General features: G+C 36.4%; 1 protein-coding gene across 2 annotated transcripts in view; it reads left to right on the top strand.

The window, feature by feature from the left end:
- Positions 1-21,275, top strand: part of Ifrd1 (Interferon-related developmental regulator 1) — a 185,481-nt gene that overhangs the window by 49,253 nt on the left and 114,953 nt on the right. For both annotated transcript variants that reach the window (XM_090371688.1, XM_090371687.1), the window contains exon 3: positions 2,909-2,996. In XM_090371688.1, coding sequence (XP_090227814.1) covers positions 2,909-2,996 — 88 coding nt within the window. The remainder of the gene's footprint in view (positions 1-2,908; positions 2,997-21,275) is intronic.

The following is a 21,275-nucleotide window of genomic DNA, read 5'->3' as shown; positions in this document are numbered from 1 at the left end:
AAAGTGTAAGGATACCAACAGCATTTAATTTATTCAATCTATTTATAGCCATTAAACACTTCAACCAGGTCTCCTTACAGGTGCCTAGTTTCCAAGTGCTGCTGTTATTCCATGGTAGTGCAAATTTGTGATTTGTATTGGGTTATAGAAGCTATCTAGAAGAAGGTAGTGCTCTCAAAGCAAAAAAAAAAAACCTAGTTTTTTAATGCAGAGAAAACAGTATTTGTGATATACTTATGCTGAGAGAGAGAGATTAGGCTAATCCCCAATAGAAGTGCATGATCATGTTTAGAAATCTGAGAGGCAGTGAATCACTTGGAAATTGGCATTTAATGAATTTAGGGTAGATAATCGAGAGGTTGAAGATGTTTGTGCAGTGCAGTTTCTGGGTGAAGGATACATACAGGAGGTAAAGAAGGAGAAAGAAAACCTTAGGAAACACTAGCATGAGTTAAGACATTGGAGACAGATAGTTGTCTACTGTCATTAACAGTGAATGGTTGGAGAGAAAAATATACAGGAGATAAAGAAGGAGAAAGAAAACCTTAGGAAACACTAGCATGATTTGAGACATTAGAGACAGAGAGTTGTCTACTGTCATTAACAGTGAATGGTTGGAGAGAAAAATTGGCTGCTCAGTTGGTAAAAAAAAAAAAAAAGAGATCGGGCCATATAAAAAGTGAATCAAATGACAGAATTCATTTTGTTGATCATTAATCTGATTACACTATTTTGAAATAAGGGCTGGCATAGACTGTTAGATTTCTCCATTGTTTTGAAAAGAATTGAGATAATTGAAAGAGAGGGATATAGCTTCCCTTTTTAAAATTTAGCCTGATATGGCAAAAAGAAATTATCATTAGAATTAGAGAGTTTAAAAGTGGGACACAAAACAGGATCAGCTTGTGGATTGCACATTTTGAGAACAAATAGAAAAATGCCATTGGGACCTGAAGACTTGGCATTAAGTTTCTTCTAATGGCCTTCTGTCAAAAGACCATGGTGGCATTGAATGGAGGTGTATGGTATGATAGGAGGTGATTTATCAAGATCTTTGATGCAGCAGTTAAATGAAAAGTATGATTCTAATAAGTCAGCTGTATCTTTAGTATGGAGATGCAGTAGAACCATCGGGATGTATCAGAGGAGGGAGTATTGATGTACAGATGTTGTGGCCAATAACTTTTGCCTGAGACCAGAAGGCTCACTTTCTCTAGCCTGCTCAAAATTGAGTTTGGATTTTATTTATTTTTTTTAAGATAAGAACTTAGGATGGAATGAGGATTTTAAAGATTTCATTCCTACAAAAATAACTTTACTGACACAATCTGAGTAAACCTTGGGATCAGAAGTTTTAAAATTGTAGTTCTGCCAACAAAAAGCAAAATAGAAATTGTGCAGATCATCCTATTTCTGTAATTCATTGGAAAAGAGACCATCACCACCTATAACAAGTTGCTGATGACAAAAAGAACAAGAGTATTAGGTAGATGTGTTGGGGGGGGGGCAGTATCCTAGTATGCAAATGAATATTTTGTGTAAAGTCATTAGTTATAGTATCAAAATTTTTACTGGAGCATGATCCATGCAACAAGAAAATAATTAGCTGGAGTTATGAATATGAAAACCGCGAAGGAAAAGTACTTCACTGTTACGAAAGTTACTTTGGAGTTAGTCAAGTTTCAAAAAAAAGAAAATGTAAAAATTCTCAATTATTTATAGTTATGGAAAAACAGTAGAGGAAACATGAATTTAACAGAATGGGATAAAGAGATTTTTTAGCAAGGGAAATTCAAGGAGAGAAATTAGATTAGGATGCCTTTGACAAGGAATATCAGAGTAGACATATATGCACTAGTATTACCTTTAAAGCAAAAGGAATCATTATAGAAAATGGTTATGACATTTAAAATGAGTGCTTAAGTCATCCAGTGATTGAGATTCTATCAGAAAAAAGTAAGTGGAGCTGGAGATTGGAGGTAGAAATGGGCATTGAAATTGAAACTATATATGTGTGTATGAAATTAATTTAAAAATTTTTGCGCTGTTACATCTTTTCAGAGATAATTTCATTCTGTTAGTTTGACTATTCAATGCTGCATTCATAAAGAAGTTGTGTTATAACATATATGGATTGTGCTGATTTTCCTTCTAATAGAAAAGAATAATTCTCTCTCTCATATGAAAAACTTTATTCTTTCAAATAAAGATTTGAAAATGCATTCAGTGACTTGTACATATACATAGAAGAAGATGCTTTATTTGATGAGTTTGAAGACAAATTGAAAGAAGCCATTGATGGTACCACTCAGAAAAGGTAGCATGCCGAAATGTACATACACAAGTTCACAATTATTTACTTCTTGCAAATTGTTCATAGAGCATTTGAAGCATTGAACTGAAAATTAGAGCATTTTTATTGACTGTTATTTGGCTTTTAAAGGCTGAAGAGATTTGTTGTTTGATAAAGAATAGCCTACTTCATGTCATGATTAGTTGTTGAATCCACCTGTGAAAGGAATACATATCCTAATTAATTTTTGCATGTTAAATTTTGAAGAAATTAATAAACCTTGCCCTTTTTGTGTTGCTATTCATTAATTGCTTAATTGATTGAACCTGGCAGAAAATCTTGGAAAATCAAAATGGGAAGTTTTATTTGTTTAAACACCTTACCAGAATGTTGATAGCTTAGTATTAGACAATATAAAATATTTTAATTGGTTTAATGGAAAATCTGATTGCCTCTGCATGAGACTGATAGATCAAACAAAAAAAAAATTTTTTTTTTTTTTTTTTTTTACAGTGCATTTTTTGTTGGAAATATTATGTTTCTATGTATAAAATCATATGAAATCTTGTTACCTTGATAAAGTAATTTGTAAAATGGATTTACTTTAAAATTTAGTTGCTGAACCAGAGCCAGAAGAAAGTGCTTTATTTGATGAGTTTGAAGACAAATTGAAAGAAGCCATTGATGGTACCACTCAGAAAAGGTAGCATGCCTAAAATTTTATACCTTTGCATGGTAATTTTGTAGATACTATCTATGTCTACTGCAGTTTAAATAGAAAATGAAAATCAACTTTGTAGTTTAAAAAAAAATAACCCGATGTTAATAAAAATATTAAACAGAGTACTTTATTTTAAAAAATAAATAAATAAAATTATGCACCATATTTCATTTGGAAATGAGATCACTATGATCTCACATTTCCAAATGAAATATGTTTAAGGAAAATCAGTTTACAGTATGGATTTTTAAACAGACAACAAAGAACAGTTGAGTGAAATAGTCAGTGGTTCAAACATACGCAACATGATAAAAACAAAATCGGTATTCTGTACTTTTGATACTGTATCTTTTGGTTCCTTTAAGATTCTTAAAGGAGTACTATTATCTGTTGTGCAGTAAACACATCTGTTTTTAGCTTTTAGAGGTTCTTTGGGCAGCATGGTATGTAGGTAAATTGTGTTATTTGAAGATAACAAAGCACTCAAACCTACGTTGGTTTAATTATCTTTATTTCTGATTTGGAAATATGTACATAATGGAATGAAACATTTCATGGTATTTTCTTACCACTTCTTTAGTGACTGCAAAAACAGTAACTAAGAGTTATTATTATGTAATTCTTAAAATTCTAATAGAAATAAAGGACTAGAAATGGGCATTTATATAAAAAAAAAAATTTTTTGTAATTAAAACTCAGATCTAATTCTAATAATTTTGTTTTAAGATTAATGTTATATAAGTAAATAATAATAATAATAAATAAGCACTTATTATCTGTCTGCAATATCTCTGTCACAAAAGATCACTTAGGCCACAAGAAGTTATTGACTTGTTTGTGGGTGAAATATATATATATATATGCTGTAGTTTTTTTTAACCTCACATAGCAGGTGGTTTGGTGTACCAGAATTTAAAGGATTATCTTTATAGTCTTGATACCAGGGTTTACTTGTGCCTTGCAGATAACATTACTGTAGATATTAATTTAGTGGATAATGTGGGGAGGTTACTGCACATTTTTCAATATATGGGAGGGGGAACTAATTGTATTATCAGAAAACTTTTCCAGATCCTCTGTTTCTAGGGTGGTTGGTAGAGATTGATTTAGTACACTCCTTGGAGGGGTTCCAGTTAAGAAATTTAAACTTTTTAATTTGGGTTAGGACATCTCTTAAAGATGGCTGTTTTTAATCTGAATTCCTTTGTTGCATTTAATGTTATCTGTGGCTTCTTTGTTGATGTCTGTTGTAATTATTTCCAGAAATGTCTAGTGCTGATGTTTCTGGAAATACCCATTTGTGGTCCACTGTCCATGTATGGAAAGCTGGGTGTGAATTTGTTATTCTGCCTTTTTCAGTGTCCTTCCCGTGCTCTTTTACTCCGACTAAGAGTTTTCTCTTGCTCTGCCCTATTGTAAGCTTTAGGCCAACCTACATGTAGCCAGTATATAGGGGTTTTTGTGGTGAGGGTAGATATTCTCGACAGATCATCCCTTTAACACAAAACTAAGTGTCTTGAAGAGCTTAGTCTTGAGAACCTGCTACCTCTGCAAAGGGCCAAGCACTAAGGGATGACATCCTCCAGATAACACATCTTCAGAAACTGTGGATATCCATATAAACTCATATCCAAAACGATAAAATGCACAATAGGAAATTTCTCCAACAATATTCCTGACAAAGATAAATAAGTCATCACCGTCCCCAATGCACCATATATCAATGAAGAAATAGCAAAAAAAAAAGATTTTTATCAGGTATACAAAAACCACAACAATAAAAGACACATTAAAATCTCATCCCAACCTCCACCCCTCCAAGACCCTTGCCACAAAAACAAAAAAAAACACTACAATACTAGCTACAATGTAGAGATTGCCTTAAAGCTTACATAGGGCAAAGCAAAAGAAAACTCATAGAGTAAAAGAGCACAAAAAGGTCGCTGAGAAATAGTAGAATAACAAATTCATACCCGGCTTTCCATCCATTAACCGAGGACTTAAACTAATATGCGAGATTCCAGAAACACCAGTACTAGCTACAGATAGATACCACAAACATAGTCTACAAAGAAGCCTTTTTAATAGGAGCCATGGATAACATTAACTGCAACCAAGAAATTTGGATCAAAAACAGCCACATATACATGTTTAAGAATAAAGTCCTAACCCAAATTAAAATTAAGTTTAAACTTCTTAACCAATCCCCAAACCAAACAATCCTTCCCCCCACCAACTAAGGAGTGCACTGTGACCTAGGTCTATCATCCTAAAAACAAGATCTTGACTGGAAAAGTTTTCCAACAATATAATTAGTTTATTTATTTTTATCCTATGTTATTTTAATTTATATATTTATTTTTACCACATATCCAAAAATGTGTACTAACCCCCCCCCCCCCATTATCCATTAAACTAATATCTGCAGCAGTGTTACCCACAAGGCATAAGTAAATCCTAATATCGAGACTATAAAGATAATTCCTCAGATTCTGGTCTTTCAAACCACCTGGCACCTTAAGAAAATCTCTCTCTCTGTGTGTGTGTGTGTGTGTGTGTGTGTGTGTGTGTGTGTGTGTGTGTGTGTGTGTGTGTGTGTGTGTGTGTGTGTGTGTGTGTGTGTTGCTTAAGCAAGTCAATAAGTTCTTATGACCTAAGTGATCTTTTGTGACAATAATATTGCAAAGACAGCTTGTAAGTCTTGTTTATTATTGTTATTTACACATATAAGATTAACTTAACCTTAAAACAAAATTCTTTGAATTAAATCTGAGTTAAATTTATAAATTTTTTTAGAAATTTAATTCTACTAGAATTTTAAGAATTAGACAATATAACACTTAATTACACTTTTTTGCAGTCACTCAAGAAGTGACAAGAAAATACCATGAAACGTTTGACTCCGTTATATACGTATTTCCACGTTGGAAATAAAGATAATTAAACAACGTGAATTTCAGTGCTTTGTTACTTCAAATAACATCTATGTTTTTACTGCACAGTAAAAACTTGAGTTTTCTACTCTGGATAGCATTACAATTACATGCGAGATTATAGAGTTAGACACTGAACTGAGTTGTTTAATTAACATAAGGCCATGTGGAAAAAATACTTAAGTAACTATGAGGGAGATGTACCAGGATTTTCAAAAACAATAAAGTGTAAAGCTTAATTTGTCTTTATGTAGTGCCAAGAGTATTGTAAACAAATTAAATGAATTTCAGTTTTTGATCAAATCATCTAATGGTGATCTCTCCAATCAGAGATATGAGATGAAGAATTTTGTTTAAGGAATGATAAAGGGATGGAGAGTAATGATTCTGATCAAAAACTGCTCAGAAGTGACAAGAATGTTCCCTGAGTCAGATCAAAGTAACACACTTGTTGAGTCAATGTGATGTGAAATGACTTAAGGGAAGATGATAGTGGAGTTATGTTACAGGTCATGTGACTCAGAGTAGTATGACAAAAATCTCTTTAGGTGGACTGAATGGGATAGCAAGCATGATTGCTTCATTGTGGGCTGTTTCAACCTAACTCTTACAGACTGGAATACATGGATCAGAAATATGGTTACCCACAAGGCATAAGTAAATCCTAATATCGAGACTATAAAGATAATTCCTCCGTAGCCAGGTGGGCAGGAGCGGCAGTGCGTAGCACACGCTTCTTGATTAGACCGGGGTTCGAGCCCGTGACCACCAAATATGGAGAATGCGGAAAGGTCAGGGAATGACCACCGCATATCCCTGGAGCAATATGGCCTTAGTTGCTAATGCTCCTAAAAACCAAATAACAACAACAGTTAATTCTTGGGCTTGATTAACTGGAGAGACTACTATAAGCTGCATAGATACCAATATGCTATGGAAAATATTCAAAAAATTTATCCTCCAAGTCACAGAAGTGTTTGTACTAGTGATCAAGTTCTTAAAATCTTAAGATGGCAAAATGTATGACAGATCAGGGTTTTTTTTTTTGTTTTTTTTTTGTTGTTGTTTAATTGAGCAAAAGAAACAAGTGTGGGACAGTTTTGCAGGCAATCATGTGATTCTGATTTGTACAAGCATTGCAGTAAAGTACTGATTACAATAAAGCACTACCAAGATTACTGAGAACAGTTATGGTAGGGGTTCTCGTGTATACAAAAAAAGTAAAGAGGAAATCAGTTAGGTCCTTTAATTGGTTGCACTGTTTTTCTTTAAATTGAACGAGCCCTGGAAGTTAATTATTAGACCCTATGTAATTTAAGATGTAGTGTTTTACACAATTTACAAATATGCTTGGAGTTGCATGCTAGTTTGGTAGTGTTTTTTTTTTTTTTTAATTATCTAATCTTTTAGAAGTTCTGGACTGGTATACCAAATGTTAAGAAAATGAATGCCTGTTTCTTAAGTATGATTGTGTAAGAGAGACAATGCAACACAGTTTGACAGACCCAAACCTTTAGTGTTAAATTTCTGTGAAAAATCTAATATAACTACTCAGACCTGTGGAAAAAGATATTGTCTAAACTTCAGCCTTCCTTTCAGTTTCATAATGCTTTCATCAATACATTGGTTTCAAAATAGTTTCAGTAGCTTTTGTAAATTAATTTTTAAATTCATTATGACCTTATGGATTTTAAAGTCTTTACCTTCTGATTCATCATTGTTACTAAAGTGCAGCAAGCAAAATGATAACAGAAATTGATCTTGTGAAAGTATTATTTCCGATAAAGTCATAATTATCATTAGATCCTTTCATCAGTAATCCTTCAATCAGTTTTTCATAGCATTCCCCGTCAGCATCATTATTACAAAAAAATAAGCATACATTTCTGCAACCACAGGGTGATTCACTACCAGTGCGACAAACTTGCAGGAGGTGTAGGGGGCACAAAGACGAATCGGAATCACATAGCATTGCAGGGTCCAAAATGCCTTTGTCATGCGGTAGAGGACGTTGAACGGGAGGTCGCATGAACAGCGATCCCGCTGGAAGTCACAACGTCATTGGTCCTTGTCACAGACATTCTCTCAGATATGCTAGACAAGCTGTACTTGCTACCTGGGAGTCTAAAACGCTGATGGAACTGATATTCGGGGGACACTCAAGTCAAGTGTACCCAATTTCGGCGAAGTCCGGACGGTCTGTGACAGCCAAATCCTCTGCTTACACCTTCACGATGGTGGGACTGTTAGTAATCCTGGGTATAACCTCCATGTACAAGTAGATGGTGGGTGACCACCCAGGTGTGAACCAACGTAAGCAGGGGTTGAGGTGTGGCGACCACACCACATGGAGGAATGCTGCCCCTCTATGTTACCAGGCAGTACTAGGTGGTAGATGACTTTCATCAACCGATGAAATACCACCACTTTGCTTATTAGAGGCTTGAAGTGGTGGAACCCATGTTTAGTCTCTAGAGCTAATAAGTTCCGGTCAACCCTTCCCTATCTCTTCCATCATGCAGTATGATTGATGACTTTTGAGGTTATGATGAACGCCGTGGCGAGATCCAATATTCCTTACATTTCGAGGGTACAGCTCTAAAACGGTATTCGCAGGCCGGCCACTAGTTAGTACACCGGACTGAACCTGTTGGTAACTCTCTAGGAGGCTTCCAGATCAGCTAGTGTATAATCTTGCTACCTCTACTCTGCCAGATAGTGACTGGAGGGAGTCCGAGTAGTGTGTATGCGGGGAGCATTGTCGAGGCCACGTCATGTCAAGGATCTGGGTATATTCTTACCACATGTACGCCATATCCAAAAATTTCATTACTTCATACAGCATGTCCCACCCACTTTTTCTTACTATTGAATACACCATGAATTGTCAAACTAATAGAGCAAGCTTATCTGCGAAAAGATCTAAACCTCCCAAGGACTTCCTAATTCATTTCACAAATATATGGGGTCTCAATTCTAATCTCAACGATGTCCATTTCCACTTGCAGTCTGCCAAACCCCATGTACTTTTTCTGACTGAATCTCAGTTATCAGGTGATTCAACTACTGCTCATCTCAGATGCCCAAATTATTTGCTGTATGATTCCTTTTGCCTCAAAAGTGGTACTTGTGCATATGTCCGTTCTGATATTCCCAGTCAGAGACTTGGCAATTTAGAATCTCCTCTCTTTGATCTTCTCTGGCTTGAAATCTCTCTACGTCATTGTGTCAAATTCATCTGTTGTCTCTACCGTTCTCCCAAATCCACTAATCACTTGGAGCTCTTTGACTTCCTCTCTTTGCAACTTAACTTTCTCCAGTCCAACTTTCCTAACAGTGAGGTAATTTTCCTTGGTGATTTTAATGTTCAGAACAGTAGCTGGCTTCTGTTTTCTAGTCACACCGACCCAGCAGGTCGAAATGCTGAGGCTTTTGCAATTACTAATAACCTAGCACAGATTGTTCACTTACCTACAAGAATACCGGACAGTCCTAATCATATAGCCAATACGCTTGATCTTTTTTCTCACAAACAATCGTTCTAAGTACACGGTCGAAGTGAGAGGTCCTTTAGGCACTTCAGATCACAACGTGGTGATTGTCTCTTCTCCATTGGAACCTTTATCTCATGGCTATTCCCAACCTCATGTTGTTTGGCATTACAAGAATGCAAAATGGGATGACCTACGAGACTTCTTTTATTCTTTTCCTTGGTCGGATTTCTGTTTCCAAACTTCTGATGTCAACGTTTGCTCAGATTGTGTCAGTGAAATTATTCTTGCAGGAATGGAATCCTTTATCCCACACTCCACTTTAAAATCTCATCCTTTATCTAAACCTTGGTTTTCCAATAAATGTGCTAAGGCTGTTCAAGAGAAGAATGTTGCATATCGTAATTGGCTTGTTTCTAATTCTTCAGTTTCATTTTCTACCTACACCAAAGCTCGCAACAATTGTAAAGCAGTCATTAATCAGTCCAAACTAGAGTTTGAACAGGCTAAGAGTAGAAAACTTGCTTCTTGCCCTAATGGTAGCCGAGCATTCTGGTCTCTTGCCAAAGCTATTGGCCGCAACTTTTGCCCATCTCTGCTCCCACCTCTGTCCAAACCAGATCGTTCTGTTGTCACTTCAGCCAAGGATAAAGCTGACCTTCTAGCATCCCATTTTTCTTCCAGCTCATGTATTAATGATCTTGGTAAAACACCTCTCAACATTCCCAAAACAGTCCATTCAATGCCTCCTGTGGTCTTCCGTCAAAAGCATATCAGAAGGATTTTGATGAATCTTGATGCTAAGAAAGCTCCAGGTCCTGATGGTATTTTTCCACTTGTTCTCAAAACCTGTGCTCCTGAACTTACTCCTATTCTTTGCCGCCTTTTTTCACTTTCTTATTCCAAAGGTGTTTTTCCTTCTGCTTGGAAATTTGCTCATATCCAGCCAGTTCCTAAAAAGGGTGACAAATCCCTCCCATCCAATTATCATCCCATTGCAATTACTTCTACTCTTTCTAAAGTAATGGAGAAATCAATTAACCGCCAACTCTTAAACTACCTAGAAACCTTCCGTCTGATCAACCATCTCCAGTATGGATTCCGTCAGTGTCGATCCACTGGTGATGTTCTGGCTTATGTTACCCATTTATGGATTAATTCAATGGAAAGGTTCGGTGAAACATAAGTAGTTGCTCTTGACATCTCAAAGGCTTTTGATCGTGTTTGGCATAAAGGTCTTCTAAACAAGCTTCCATCTTATGGTTTGCCAACTGTTTTTAGTAATTGGTTATCCAGTTTTCTCTCTGATCGCTCACTGAGGGTGATGGTAGATGGCTCTCTGTCTCCTAATTTCTCCATTAATGCCGGTGTCCCCCAAGGTTCAGTTCTTTCCCCCACTCTTTTCCTTTTGTATATTAATGTCCTTCTTCCATTGACTGGAAATCCTATCCATAGTTTTGCCAATGATAGCACATTGCATTCCACTTTCCATTTTGAGAAACCTTGTCCTGCTCAATCAGCTTCAACTTCTCGAAAATCTGCTACCAATTCCTTAAATGCCGACCTTCAGGTAATTCTCCAGTGGGGCAAAGACAACTTAGTTGATTTCAACCCTTCTAAAACTCAGTCTTGTCTTATATCTTGCAAAAAGGATTCTTCTGCTCCTATGCTTATCTTTAGTGACACTCCGATTTCTATGCAAAATGATATCTCTTTTGGGGATTACCCTGACTTCTAATCTCTCTTGGCACAAGCACATTACAAATATTGCTCCTTCTGCATCTAAAAAACTTGGTTTTCTCTTTCGCTCTCGGCGTTACTTTTCTTCCAAACAGCTGCTCACTCTGTATAAATCGCAAATCCGCCCTGCCATGGAATATTGTTCCCACATCTGGGGTGGTGCCCCCAAAACCTCTCTCAGGCTTCTTAATTCCATTCAGAAGAGGGCAGTTAGGTTAATTAATGATTCATCTCTAACAGTCTCTCCACTCGCTTTCTCATAGACATACTGTTTCTGCTGCGTGCCTCTTCTACAGATACTTCCACGGGCACTGTTCTTCTGAATTGGCTTCTATAATTCCCACTCTCTCTTTCAAAACAGTCCGAACACGTGCCGCCACCAGCCAACATCCATTTACTGTCCAACTTCAAACCCACAGAACCAACTTTTCATCTTCCTCATTTATTCATTCAGCTGCCGTTTTCTGGAACAACCTTCCTTTATTCGTATTTCCTGAAAATTACAGTCTACAGAAGTTCAAGTCCAATGTCAACAAATAACTTCTTTCGTCTTCTCAACCTCCAACCCAAGCACGGTACTAAGTACTATAGGTTCTAATACCTCTCGTGTTTGGGGTTCACGTAAAAAAAAAAAAAAATTTGTGAACCGGGTCCTGAGGCAGTGGGATGGACGAGTATTCAGACGTTGAACTGGCCGACATGCACCTCGCGTATGGAGCTGCAGACTGTAACGGGCACGCCGCTCTGCACTTGTACCAGGAACATTTCCTGCACAGGCATGCTCCTCATCATACGATTTTCGCACGTGTGCACAGAAGGTTACGTGAGACTGGTTGTTTCATGAGAGGTACCATGAATCGAGAGCGAACGACGAGGACGCCAGACAATGAGGAGAATGTCCTATGTCTTGCAGAAGGCAATCTGAGTACGAGTACTCGAGCGATAGGCCAGTGATTGGGTATTTCCCAATCCACTGTATGGAGGATACTGTAAACAAACCAAATGAGTTCATACCATCTGCAACGCGTCCAATCATTGGAGCCTGCAGATTTCTACTCCTTTTGCTACTTGGTTTCTTCAACAGAGTGCAGCAGACAGCGCATTTGCTGCGTCCGTATTGTTCACGGCTGAGGCAAGTTTCACAAGAGAGGGAACCTCAATCAACATACCGCCCATTTGTAGGCTTTGGAGAACCCCCATGGTACGTGAACATGTGCAACTCAACGCCGTTTCTCTGTCAATGTTTCGGCCTGCATTGTTGGACCGTACCTTCTCGTTGGAGACCACCTCGTTGGACCGTACTTTCTGCCCCGTCGTCTGGATGGTAGAGCACACTTGATCTTTCACATGTTCCTCAGTCGTTGTGCTGCTCAATGTGGTTTCAGCATGATGGCGCACCCCCACATTACACCAATGACGTCTGCCAATACCTAAACGTTACATTTGGACAGCATTGGATAGGTCATGGTGGTCCGGTTCATTGGCCTGCTAGATCGCCGGACCTATCATGCCTGGTCTTCTTCTGCTGGGGTCAAATGAAGACATTGGTGTACGAGACCCCCGTTGATTCAGTTGAAGACCTCATCGCTCGCATCTCTGTAGCTGCCGGGGAGATTCGAGACACACCAGGAATCTTCCAGAACGTTAGGGATTCCATGCGGCGGCACTGTGAAGCCTGTGTAACTGCTTCTGTTCGAACTTTTGAACACCTTCTGTAGCATGGCTTTTTGCCATTGTAAAACTTGTCATTAAAATGATTTCTGTTACACTAATGAGTTGCTGTTTCTGTTCTTTTTCTTTGCTTCTTTGTTTACACGGCCTCCCGCATGATGAAGGCATTTCGGACCCTGCAATGCTGTGTGATTCCGATTCGTCTTTGTGCCCCCTACACCTCCTGCAAGTTTGTCGCACTGGTAGTGAATCACCCTGTATAGTCTGATGCCATTTCTTCATATTTGATTGGTCCTGCACATTGTCGTCACTTCAAAGATGTTGGTAAAAGCCATTCATTTCTATTACAATACTACTAACAATTTAATCACCCACTATGCTTTAAAATTTCAATTTCTGTGAACTTAGTTGATAAATCCACATGGTACACTGCTAAGAAAAAATTCCAATTCTTTTATTTAGTTTGAAAATACCTTCATTCCATTCAAAATCAAGTACCACTTGAAGCTGTTATTAATTTTTATATATAATATAGAATAGCTTGTATGTAATCTGCTACCTTATTATTATTTTCTGCAAGTACAACGATATTCTCTTCTATTTCACTTTCACTTAATTCTTTGTCTTTGATGTCCACAGAATTCTTCTCTTTCAGCTTTGTAGCACCTGTGGTCAATGAGAAATCAAGTGTAAGTGCAAATATACTTGTTTTCATCTTGAAAACAGTGGATTAAACAGAGGCAAAAACTGGTTGCATGTGCAGGAATAGTTATGTGGCCATCCCAACAGATAGAGTGACACAAACTGAATGCACACTTAAAAACTTCTGTATACCTACTATGCACACTTGGAGGGAAAACCATTTGTGAAAACACACACATATACAGGGTGTTTCAGTTAAACGTTTCAGAACTTCTAAGAGGGGTAGGGTACATCCTGACAACTCGAAATCATATAGCAATGTGGGGTCGGAGATGCTTTCCTGAAGCGGTGTTGTACACAGAAGTCGTCGTGCAGCACAGATTCGATTTTCGGTCAATGTATGGGCCGGTATTATGGGAGATCACCTTGTCGGACCTTACCTGTTACCGTGTCGTCTAACCGGACCTATCTACTTGATCTTTCTGCAGCAAGTATTGCCACAACTTTTGAGAGATGAACAGATTTCTGCATCGACGCAACAGACAATGTGGTTCCAACACGATGGAGCCCCTGCCCATTATAGCGGAGATGTTCGTAACTACCTGGATGTCACATTTGGTCAACAGTGGATCGGACGTGGTGGTCCCGTGCGTTGGCCTGCTCGGTCACCCGACCTATCATGTCTTGATTTTTATTTCTGGGGTCATATGAAATCGCTAGTTTATGACACCCCTGTTGACAATGCTGAGGAGCTGGTTGCAAGAATCGCAGTAGCTGCCGAAGAAATTCGCCTGGAGTATTCCAGAATGTTCGGATGTCCATGCGTCGGAGATGTGAGGCGTGCATTGTAGCCCGTGGAAGAAACTTCGAACACTTCCTTTAATCTATGTACCTTTTGCTTCTTTTCATGTATTATTAAAACGATTTCTCACTTACGGTCTCTTTTCTTTATGGTGCTTCTGTGTACAACACCGCTTCAGGAAAGCATTTCCGACCCCACATTGCTATATGATTTCGAGTTGTCAGGATGTACCCTACCCCTCTTAGAAGTTCTGAAACGTTTAACTGACAGTAGACTCTCGATTTTCTGGAATAGATGGTAAAAAACAAATCCCAGATAATCAAGTTTCCGGTTAATCCAAAAATACAGAAGTCCCCGACTTCTGAACGTAAGAGATACGTTCCAGGATGTCTTATTTGTTGAGTTTTACGTAACTCAGGAATGACTAGTAACATATTGCTACTATATTATTATTGGCAAATCTGAATTCAGCTCGATACTTGTTAATGTTTGACCATTTTCATACATTCTTGTTATTTTAATATTCTGATCCAACTCGATGCACCAGGAACGTGAAAAACTCTTTCCTTTTCTTCATAGATTTACTAGTACCGCTGTCACTTATTCTCTTAGTTGGCACCATGATAATGGTCAAAATGAAATTTTCTGTAAAGAACTTCATAGGGTTAAGACAAAAAACTCACTGTTATCAACCCACGCAAACTCACATTTTACTAAAGCACATTTCTGGAGGTCAATAAAAGCAATTTGCACTTTCTGTTTTATTGGGCATTTCTGTTAGTGCAATTCATTATAATGGGTAGTAAACTCGATCTTATTGCATTTGCGATAATACCGATAGCTGCAATTCTGTGGATTTTTATTTTTTATGTTATTATGGTGAATTGTTTGTCCCCTTCACTGAAATCTTCAGTTATACATTTAAAAAACCATAAATAATTGTAAGAATCTTCTCTTTTTTTTTTTGTCCCTATTTTTTTGCTTTTTACTCCGATCTCACTTGTGCAATTTGTGCGTGCCGTGACCGTCATTATTGATTGCTTATTATTATTTTTTTGTTGTTTTAAATTTTACAATCCTAAAAAAAAAATAAAAATTGAGTGAAAACAAATTTACATAAATCCATAGTTGTGTAAGACAGGGACTTACTGTATCGAAACATGTTCAGCAATCTATGTAAAAAATATGGCGATAGATAAAAAACTTACCATACTCGTGTGTCCAATACGATGCTTCCCTTTATTAGATTATTTTACAATGTCACTTGTGGTTTGGTCACCAACGTTATAATGGTTCATTAGAGATTTAACGGATGCACCATTTTCAAACTTTTGAATAATTTCAAGTCTTTGTTTAACTGAAAGTGCAACTCTTTTGCGTTTACCCATAATTTTTGCAATTTCTAAACAAAAAATATATATATATTTACTATAAAAAAAATTTACATCCCTGACATAAATGACGAAACAAAATAATAGGCACATTAATCTCCAAATGACGACTTATAATGCCACTTCTTGCTGCTTATTTACGATTTGCAAAACATCTGTTTATACCTATTGTAGTTATTACTTGAATTTTATGATTTCTGGTTGATTTTTTATTTTTAAATTGGAGTCTTGAAGTGTCCCGGTTAATCTGATCCTGGTAAATCGAGAGTCTGTTGTACATATTCATGAAAGTATTAATAATACCCTAGTCTGCACCTTTAAGAAGAGTTCTCTGATGTTTTACTACTCTTAAGAAATCTGAACTATATTTTTAATGGAAATTTCAAGGTTACTTGAAATTTGCTTTATCCTCCTGTCAAAAATAGGTTGCCACAAATTTGATTTCTTATACACTAGACAGGGTTAAATTTGTGGCTTTTTGACTTTCTCAAGCAACCAATTTCAGTTGCTGATCCTCTTTTTAGCATCCAGTGGTAGTTAGCCATCATATTGACATTGCATCCCTTTTTTTTTTTTAATGTTCTGATGGAATCTTTTTCTCTGCTCTTCCTGTAAACTACCTAAATTTTCTGGGAAATAGTTGATATGAGCATGCAAGAAATGTACCTTAATATTTATATTGCAGTCTATTTTTCAGAACTTCTCCAGCATGTCACTATGATTATTTCATAATCTGGGTGTTTATTGTTTTCCAGAAAATTGTATGCTACATTTTAAAAGCAAGCCCAATCATCTTTTTCATTTTGGTTCATGAATTCTTCAAGTAAAGAATCCAGCAGCAACTTGTAGATTTGAGGACCAACAAAACGTCCTACTTGGATTTTTTAATACACAAGTGATGGAATTTAGTGCAGACATACATGAAACAATTTTCTTCTTTATTCAGGACTTGGACAAATTGCTTTTCTCAACTATCCCACTCCCACAGAAAGCAAGCCATTTTTTGTAACCCATAAAAAATCAAAAACTTTAAAATCTCCACATGCTAGTGAACCATGATCCATGTTCTGAATTTTTCAGAAAAAATCTTAATATTTTCATAGTTTTCTTTAAAGTGTGCTGAATGGGCTACAGGAATGGATGCATACTTGTTTCCATTATGAATGGAGAGTTCCTTTGAAGCTTTGCTTCGATGAGTCATTAAATAGCCACCACTTTATTGGTTGGTAGAAAATTTCAAAAGAAGTTCATAACTGCAAGAATATAGTTGCAACATATCATTTAACTTTCTTTGGGAAAAATGGCGACCCAATTCTTTTTCATGAAAAGACTGTTCCCTGGTACCACTAAATTCTTGAATTTCATTCTTGATCCTAAAAGCTCTGTGGATCCTTTAAGTAGATTTAAATTTCTCATAAGATTGTTGAGTTCACTTTATATAAACAGCTGTGGTCTAGAGTTGTGTGAATTCCTTCTTCACAATAGTTTATACCGTCCTTAGATCACATATGGCAGATTCGGGATTTTGGTGTCATATGTTCAGGAACAACTTGTGGTGGTGATACTTGCAGTTTAGGTCCATGGGGTACTGGCTATACAACTGAAGTAATGTTGTTGAAGTACACAATGCTCTGCTTATTCTTCGTGTTATAACACAAAGGACATACACACAGTAGGTTATAATCTACTGCATTTATGGAACAAAAGTAGCAATTGTTAATGTGATCCTGAAGTTTCCTCCACACACCATGGGAACAGGAAATGTCATTTCTTTCTTTTTACCACAATCACAAACCCTCCACATACACTGAGTGATCACTGAATTATGACCACCCCCTATGAAAACTGAATGCAACCCTTTGACCACGTTAGGTAGAGAGTTCGAAGTTAGTTGACCTACGTAGTATAGATGGGGTGTCAATGGTTCAGTAGGTAGTAAAATTCCGAGTGTGATGGGTAAAAGGAACGATTTATTGGACTTTGATAAGGACAGATTGTGGGTGCTCGACAAGATGGTCCCTCGATTTCCCAAACGACTGAACCACTTCGCGAAAGGTTGATGTTAGTGGTGAGCGCAGGGTCCAATGACTCGTACAGGCGAACAGGAGCAGCACCGTTGAAGAATTGGCTACCCAATACAACATGGGCCAACCTGAAACAATATCTGGCATGACCATGCATCGCTTGCTCGCACATACACTCTACAGCATCCTCTCCTAACCAAGGTTCATCAGCATAAAAGACTCGCCTGCTGCAAAGAGCACACGAGTTGGACATTAGAAGACTGGAAGAAGGCGTGCTGGTTGGATGAGTCACGGTATTTACTCCAGGGTGTGGAGTAAATACCGTGACTGGCTGACTGTGTACACCCCGCTATGTTACACTTTTTTCCCGAATGGTGATGGTGTCTTTCAATATGACAATGCACCGAGCCATCAGGCACTTGTTGTGCAGGAATGGTTTGAGGAACACAGTTCTGACTTGCAGCATATCGATCCCATAGAAAACTTGTGGGACAAATGATGTTACATCCTGCCTTTGTTTTGCAACAAATGTAACAAAATATATTCTGATTGTTCACACACACACACACACACACACACACACACTCATTTCCATTGTCAATGTCACAGAATATCAAAATCACTTTAGAAGCAGATGGCAGTTAGTGCAGCTGATCTAGTAATCAACTGAAAGCATAAGGAAATCTTTGAAGTTTATATAGCTACCTCAATTGCAAGTGTCAACATGTTTAAACTTGTCTGGGCAGCACATCTACACCTATCAGTCACAAAGAAAATAATACTCATATTGCTTATACATGGATTATGTATCTAAGAAAACATTTCTTACTTTTTAAAAAAAAAAAACTGTACCTAATAGGCAAAAGCAGTTTATGTATATTTAAAATTAGCACTAAAAGTGTACCCAGAAACATAATGAATTTTTGGAAAACATCAAAATATATGAAGACTAGTGTAATTATTCAGATTTTATCAAGATAATAGCATTCTGCCTTCCATATTTTACAACATACAATCATTAAATTAATATTTAGGCCGTAAAGCCTTGAAATTGGAAACTTTGAGGTTTAAGAAGTTAATGGTTTTTGGCATTTTTCCAATTTGTTGGACAGTAGTCATAAACATATTCGCATTAGATTTAGTAGAACGTTAATTCCACCTTTTAATCATATTCAGAACTGTACTCCCCCGCCCGCCCACAGCATTTCTCATTGCTAGTTTTCATTCTGTACTTATTACAACTCGTTATAATAAGTGTAGTGTGATACTATATTAAATACAAAGATATAATATTCAAACAAAATTTTGTAACGACACATCACAATTTTCTGTGTGAGACAGAAAATTGCAGCAGGTTATTAAACAAAGAACAAGCTATCACATGGGTCTGAAATTTGATATACTGTGCTTTGGGACAAATAGTCCAGTATTAAATGTAAATGAATTGATTTTGGCCATTTTATGTATACACTGATTTCTTTTATTTCTACTTAAATATAATATATTTATTTTTATCAGTAATGTTTTGATACATAAATGTTATATATATATAAATATTTATATTATTTTTGTATGTATTTTGTGCTAGTTTATTAAAATTGGCATTTAAACAAATTAAAATATTAGCAAATTTTTCAAATTCAAATAAAATAGAGAAAACTTTAATCTTTCTTTCATTTGAATTAATAAATATACAGCTGATCATGCTATAACATGGGACTTGTTCTGGAAAAAACTGCACGTGGTAGAAATGTATCTGTAACCTGCTCATTTTCTTATAACACTCAGGGATAGGTTTCATAAAAGCTATAAATTGTCATTACTTACCCTATTTTCAAACTTAATTTTTATCAATACATATTACACAATGATTAGTAAATAACATATTAAAATTCAAATGTTATTAAATAAAAATTTAATGAAATAAAACATTATTTTGTTAAATAGTGTTTCATTTTTCATGTCAAATTTTTTATTCAGAGGAAGAGAGGGAAAATCTTTCTGCATTGGGCCATATTTTTATTTATTTTTTTTTTTTAAGGATGGATGCGAGGTCCATTTTTATTTCAATATTTAATTTTTTTTGTTGAGATATTTCATTCATTGTTTACAGTATGGATATAGTAAGAATATAAATGTAAATTTTTACACACAAAATATGTAACATGGTGGCATGTATGGGCTTCTGTATTCTGAAAAATTTCGTAAAGCAGCATCTAGCCCTGAAGTGCTTGGATCTGTGATGGTCTGTTGTATAAAAATTATCACCCCCTTGCCTTTCCTCTTACTCCTGAACAGTATTCACCAAATTAAATAAAAATCCAGAAACTTATTTTCTGGATTAATATTTATAATAATCATTGGCAAAAGATTAATAATCTTTTGCCAATGATTATCAGTGCAGCAATCCAGTGGTAAAAATTAAAGGATTATCACCCATAAATATGGATACACACACGTACACATTGGTCACTGAATTATAACTATCTACTTAATATCTTGTTGGTCCATTGTTCACATGATAACACCTTCTATTCACCACAAGATGTCTAAAGATGTCCATAGGGATCTGCAGCCATGCTGACTGCAAGGCTTTCCACAGTGTCGGAATAGATGACAGTTGCATGTCCATATGTCTCAATCCATATTGGATTGGCGTAAGTTGAATTTGGACACCAATCAAAATGGGTGATATCTTCACTGTGTTCCTCTTTCTGTTGAGCCCGTACGTACTGCACCCTTTGCTCACTACGAACATCCACCCTGCATACTCCTTTACAGTTCTGTCTTCAGAGGTGGTTTGGTTCATTCAACACTTTTTTGTACACCTTAACCACAGTGGGTCGTGAACAACTGACAAGACATGTAGTTTCCAATATGGAAATGCTCGAGACACAAGCTCCCACAGTCATACACTTTTGAAACTCTATATCTTTAATACATCCCATAACTGTTTATCATTTTAACTTGCATGAACAGCTACAAATTACCACTGCTCTAACATATGAAGCTTTTCACCATTTTTGTAATGCAATCTATACAACATAGTCCATTGCAGATGAGTGGTCATAATTCAGTGGTCAGTGAGTGTATATGCACATATTTTGTGTGTGTATGTGCACACTTGATATTTATTATAGATGTACGTATGTACTATAACAGATCTAGGTTTAGTTATCATTGCAGCATAAATTGTGAGAATTACTAGAAACATAGGATAGAATGTTTAAAAAAAAAAGAATGAACAGTACTATTATAAGAAATTATAACTGAGTGAACAATAAAATTAATAAAAAATTAATGTAATAAATATGTAACTTATTGGTACCATTGCAGGTGGGTGGGGGTTAAGGATAACAGTATACAAGAAAATGTGAAGAAAGTTCTTGACCCATGAATGTAAAGACAAAAGGAATGAAAAATTATCACAAAAGTGATTGAAAAGTGTGGGGGGGGTAGAGCAAAAGTATAGGTAGAAAATAATTTGTAAAGATATTTTGCCATATCGTCAGTGGAATATTATATATATAATGTATATACATTAGATGTCTATTTATGTGTGTATAT

Source organism: Mastigoproctus giganteus, chromosome 4, assembly GCF_048544385.1.
Source record: "Mastigoproctus giganteus isolate SK-2022 chromosome 4, ASM4854438v1, whole genome shotgun sequence".
Classification (NCBI taxonomy): Eukaryota; Metazoa; Arthropoda; class Arachnida; order Uropygi; family Thelyphonidae; genus Mastigoproctus; species Mastigoproctus giganteus.
Note: the sequence above shows the minus strand (reverse complement) of the source record. Positions and strands in the feature narration are given on the sequence as shown.